We start from the raw sequence: 5,215 nt of genomic DNA on the forward strand, positions 1-5,215 counted from the left end.
TGCTGGGTGGGGCTGGGGGCAGCAGGTCGTGGGCAAACACGGAGTCGTCCCCCGAGGAGCTGGAGCTGGGGGTGTCCTGGCCACCCGGGGAGTACTGCTCAAAGGGCGCTGACAAGTCCAGGTACTCCTGTAGCGGGGAGCAGGGTGAGTACAGTCCCCACCGAGGGCTCTCCCCTCCCACCACAGCTGCATCCAAGGGCCCGCCCCCAGTGCCACTCACATCAGTGGACGTCACGGTGAGGACGCGGTCCAGGTCCTCCACCAGCTGCTTAAAGGTAGGCCGCTGGGAGGGCGCTGCATGCCAGCACTCCCGCATGACCATGTACCTGTGGGCAGGCGCTCAGGCTTGTTCCAGCTGTGCCTGCTTCCCACAGCCTCAGCAGGGCCCTGGGCACCTGCCCCTCCGCCCCCGTGGGCCCCCGCCCCAGGACCCACGAGGGAGGTCAGGCCCGCTCACAGGTCATGTGTGCAGTTGGCTGGCTTGTCCATGCGGTGGCCCTCCTTTAGAAGCTTGAAGAGTTCTTCCACGGGGATGCCAGGGTACGGCGAGCCCCCCAGTGTGAAGATCTCCCAGAGCAGGACCCCAAAGGACCAGCTGCGGGGATGGGCGAGGTCAGGCTGCCCCGAGGCCCCAGAACAGATGCCTGGGTGGGACCCGGGGAACAGCCAGGAGGGAGGGAAACAGAGCCCTCCTGCCCAAAGTCCCAGCCCAAGTCCCGGACGCTACAGCTGGGGTCCTGGCTCTGCCCCTGGAGCGTCCCCGCCCCCATCAGCAGGGCCAAGACCTGCCAGGGACAGACAGACACATACACATCACTCTGGTGCGTGTAGACGCGGTCAAACAGGGCCTCGGGCGCCATCCACTTCACGGGCAGCCGGCCCTGCGAGAAGAAGGGGCGTTGACTGCCGGGGTCCCTCCTGGCTGCCCCCCACACCCTGGGCCGGGCTCACATTGGTGGTCTTCTTGTAGTAGTCAAGGTTATGCACATCGCGGGCCAGGCCAAAGTCTGCGATCTTCATCACGTTGTCCTCTGTCACCAACACATTGCGGGCAGCGAGGTCTCTGTGGATGCACTGAGGGGCGCGGGGGCAGAGCTGAAGCTGGCCCCTCTCCGCCTCCCCCTCCCGCGCCACACCTGTGCTCCCCGCCAGCCCCGCAGGCCTGCCACCCGCTCACCTTCTGGGAGGCCAGGTACTCCATGCCCCGGGCCACCTGGTAGGCGCAGGACACCAGGTCCTTGAAGGTGAGCTGCTCCTCCGGCAGCTTGCAGGTATCAAAAGAGTAGTCCATGCCCGGGGGCCGCCTCGCCCGTAGGTACTCCCGCAGGTTGCCCTTGGCCGCATACTCCACCAGCACATACAGGGGCCCTGTGGGCGGCGCAGGTGCCTCAGAGGGGCCGCCCCGGCAGCTCCCGCTCGCCCCGCCCCCCGCCTGCGCCACCTACCGCCCTGCGTGCAGGCCCCCAGCAGGTTGATGATGTTCTTGTGTCTCCCGATCATCTTCATCATCTCCATCTCAGACACCAGGTCCGACAGGTCCTTGTCCGTGGCATCGTCTGGCGAGGAAGGAAGGGCGCGTCAAGCAGGGCCGTCCCCGGCCTGCCCTGGCACCCCTGGCCGCGCCCTCACCTTTGAGCATCTTCACCGCCACGGTGACAGGCTTAGCGGCCCGGTCCCTGTCGATGCCGATGGCCTCCGCCATGACCACCTGGCCGAAGCAGCCCTCCCCAAGAGGCTTGCCCAGGGTCAGCCTGGCAGCAGAGGCAGAGATGGTAAGGTAAGCGAGAGAGCCCCCAGCCCAGCCCCAGTCCCCACACTGCTGCCTCCAGAAAACCAGCCCTCCGTGCTTCCCTGCCCCTGTAGGTGTTGCCTTCACGTGCCCTCCAGAAAGGTGCCTCGAGAGGGCGGGTCCCTGCCAAGCAATCCCCCAGAGGCTTCTTCCCAGGGCCCCGGCCATGCCTGACAAGCACCAAGGCCTCTACCTGCTGACGCCCCACCCCCACTGGTCTCCACCAGTCCCTCCTCACGGGTACCCGGCCCACGCCACCACTGACCGAGCTCGGGACAGCTCCCACTTGGGGTCGGCAGGCAGCTCAAGCTCAGATACGTTGGCCAGCGCGGGGCCCTCTCCCGAGGACAGCCGGGTGATGCGCACCAGTGGCGCGTTGGAACTCATGGACGAGCTGGACTCCAGGGACACCTGCTTGGGTCGGCAGGGGCAGGTTGGTGCCGCACTGCGGGGGCAGGAGGAACGGGGGCGGCACAGCCCGGGGGACAGCAAGGCCACAGTGTGCAGGCAGGGTACCAGGCCAGAAGGGGCATTCTGACTTCCACTGGTGTGGACTTTTATTTGCTTATTTATTTTGAGTCAGGGTCTAGCTGTGTCACCAGGCTGGGGTGCAGTGGAGCAATCGTGGCTCACTGTAGCTTTGAACTCCTGGTCTCGAGCGATCCGCCCGCCTCAGCCTCCCAAAGCACCGAGATCACAGCTTTGTGCCACAGCACCTGGCTGAGCAAAGATTTTTCAAGAACATTTTGTGGCCGGGCTCAGTGGCTCAGCCTGTAATCCCAGCACTTTGGGAGGCCGAGGCAAGTGGACTGCCTGAGGGTTCGAGACCAGTCCAGGCAACTGGGCAAGACCTCGTCTCTACAACAAACCGAAAACTAGCTGGGCATGGTAGCGTGCCTGTAGTTCCAGCTATTTGGAAGACTGAGGCACAAGGATCACCAGAGCCCAGTAGTTCGATGCTGGGGTGGCCATGAGCATGCTACTGCACTTAAGCCTGGGTGACGGAGTGAGACTCCAATAAAAAAAAAAACAACAACAGCATTTTGTGCCCCAAAGTAATTCAGGCTCTATGTGGGAAGCAGAGACAGGAAGGGGTTGGCCCACCCGACAGCAGAGACGTGTCCCAGTTGGGCCCCATGCCTTGGACACCACGAGGTCCCCTGAACTGGGAGAGCCCAGGGCCAACGTGGGCCAGGCGGCTTTGGGAAGGCCAGACAGGCCAGCAGGCAGCTCGGAACCTGGTATCTACTTTCTGTTACCTGTCGCTTGAGCGGGAAGCGGGAGATCTTGTGCACAGTGGGCGAGCCCAGGCCCTTCTTGGGGGGACTGCGCAGGCGGCAGAGAGTCACGGCTGCCACCACAAGGATGAAGAGGAAGAAGCCCACCCCGTAACTGAGGACACCCGCGTACACGCTGCCGGCCTCGTCAGGCTCCACCAGCTCCTCCTCAGCTGCAAAGACATGGGTGTGAGGCCTGGTCCCGCCTCTGGGGCCCCCACAGCCCCGCAGGCCAGAGCCGCAGGTACCAGTAGGGGCAGGGAAAGGGGCTCAGAGCCCCAACACGTCTGGAGGGTTCTGCAGTCAGAAACACCAACGAATCAGGAGGGCCCAGACCCCGGAGCAAAGGAGCCCAGCAGAGCCAGCCACGCCCAAACCGCCACCAGGTGCCTGGGACACACCAAAGCTGCAGGGGACCCAGCTGGGAGTGGAGGGCTCAAGGACCCCCTCCAGGACCCAGACAGGGCCAGGCTGACTTCGTTCCCACACCGGGCACAGGGCCAGATGCGAGGGCTCCACGGTGTGGGCGGCCACGAGCTGCAGGGTCCCCCGGGCGCCCCAGCGGCTGTGGTGTGTCCTGGGCCAGCATCCCAGAGCACAGGTGCAAAGCCAGCCACAGCAGGAGCCAATACCTGGCAGCACCACCAGCCACGCAGAGTGATGGGAAAACCCGATAGAATTGCCCGCCAGGCAGGTGTACTCCCCGGCGTCCTCAAAGCTGACATTGCGCAAGGACAGAACCTCTAGCTCCTTGTCGGTGGTGTTAGCGCCCGCCGTCTACAAAGAGAGAACAGAGCGCGATAGGCGAGCACCAGCACCTCCCCACGGGCACCACGGCAGAGTCCACTTGCGACGATCCAGCTGGGCTGCAAGGAAAACGCCGCCGCCGCCACCGCCACCACCACCACAGCCACCACCGCTGTGGCTACCATCGCCACGGCCACCACCGCACGGCCCCTGCCACGCAGCGGAGGGCCCTCCTCCTCCTGTCGTCGCCGAGCCCAAAGCCAGTCCCTCCACCGGCGAGTCCTCTGTCCCAGGTGAGCAGCAGGCAGGGGGCAGCACGGCGCTGCACGGGGCGGCATGCGGGTTAGCGCAGAGGGCAGGGTGCAGACAGGATGCACAGACGGACAGGCTGGCGGAAGCAGGCGGGCCGTGGGCATGTCCAGAACGAGGCGGGAGGGCACGGGCAAACAAACAGCGTGAGGCCTGGCCCTGGCAGGGCACAGGGAGCGCTCTGGAGGTGTGGGAGATGCAGGAGGGGTCAGCACAGGCCGCAGGGCTCCAAGCGGACAGTCAGTGGAGGCTGGAGCGGCCAGCGTCGCCGAGTGGCCACGAGAGGGCGCGAGCGGGGCAGGGAGCGAGCAGGACCGAGCGTGCGGGGCAGGCTGGGGCCTGGAGCTGGAGCCCGCGTGCAGCCGGTGGGACAGAGTCGTTACCTGCTCGGGGCCCGTGAACGCGCAGCCAAAAGGCCTTCTCGGCCACGCCTATGAAATTGGTGGCTCGACAGAGGTACTCGCCCCCATCCCGCTCCGACACATTGGCCAGGCGGAGGCGCGCGTCAGCCTCCACACTCTCACTGATCCAGGACTGCGGGGACAAGAGACCCAGCTCAGGCATGTCCCCAGACAGCCCCGTGGGCACGAGGCAGGACACGGGAGGACCCCAGGAACAGACGGGGCTGGGCTGCGTCAGCCCAGGAGGCTGCCTGGAGGAGGCGCAGAGGCACCACACAGCGGGGGCTGTGGTTTCACACACAGGATGCACGTCTCCGTGTCCACCCCAGAACCCTCGGAGCCCCTCGGGGCCCGCCTGCCCACCCCAAGGTCTGCGGAGGCGCACACATGCTCACAACGGCCCACGGAAGCCCCTCCCGGCCGGGTCTGGACTTCGAGCCTGCTCCCCACCCCTTTCAGACCGTCTTGTCTCTGAACAGATGTTTCTCTTTGGGTTTTCGAATGTCGCAACCGTCCCAACTTGGTGCCCCCACCCCTGCGGCCATAGGAACAAAGCTATAGCCCATGGGAGGAGGGAGGGTGGGGAGCCCCCCACGCTCTGAGCATGGCAGCCAACGGGGCTAGCTCTGGGCGCAGCCACCTAGGCCCGGAGATCCAGAGGGGCCGGGAGGGCTCAGCGGCCACCCTTCCGC

The 5,215-nt window shown here is 65.6% G+C and overlaps 1 protein-coding gene across 1 annotated transcript in view; it reads right to left on the bottom strand.

Moving 5' to 3' along the window:
• FGFR3 (fibroblast growth factor receptor 3) overlaps window positions 1-5,215 on the bottom strand; it is an 11,429-nt gene that overhangs the window by 5,650 nt on the left and 564 nt on the right. Inside the window, exons 3-14 of the mRNA XM_021718006.1 lie at window positions 4,985-5,058; window positions 4,506-4,656; window positions 3,049-3,239; window positions 2,055-2,200; window positions 1,630-1,751; window positions 1,446-1,556; window positions 1,178-1,368; window positions 952-1,074; window positions 811-881; window positions 458-595; window positions 221-326; window positions 4-127 (exon numbers count right to left, since the gene is read on the bottom strand). Coding sequence (XP_021573681.1) covers window positions 4-127; window positions 221-326; window positions 458-595; window positions 811-881; window positions 952-1,074; window positions 1,178-1,368; window positions 1,446-1,556; window positions 1,630-1,751; window positions 2,055-2,200; window positions 3,049-3,239; window positions 4,506-4,656; window positions 4,985-5,058 — 1,548 coding nt within the window. The remainder of the gene's footprint in view (window positions 1-3; window positions 128-220; window positions 327-457; window positions 596-810; window positions 882-951; window positions 1,075-1,177; window positions 1,369-1,445; window positions 1,557-1,629; window positions 1,752-2,054; window positions 2,201-3,048; window positions 3,240-4,505; window positions 4,657-4,984; window positions 5,059-5,215) is intronic.

Source organism: Carlito syrichta, unplaced genomic scaffold, assembly GCF_000164805.1.
Source record: "Carlito syrichta isolate Samal-C Ts95f unplaced genomic scaffold, Tarsius_syrichta-2.0.1 Scaffold111489, whole genome shotgun sequence".
Lineage (NCBI taxonomy): Eukaryota > Metazoa > Chordata > Mammalia > Primates > Tarsiidae > Carlito > Carlito syrichta.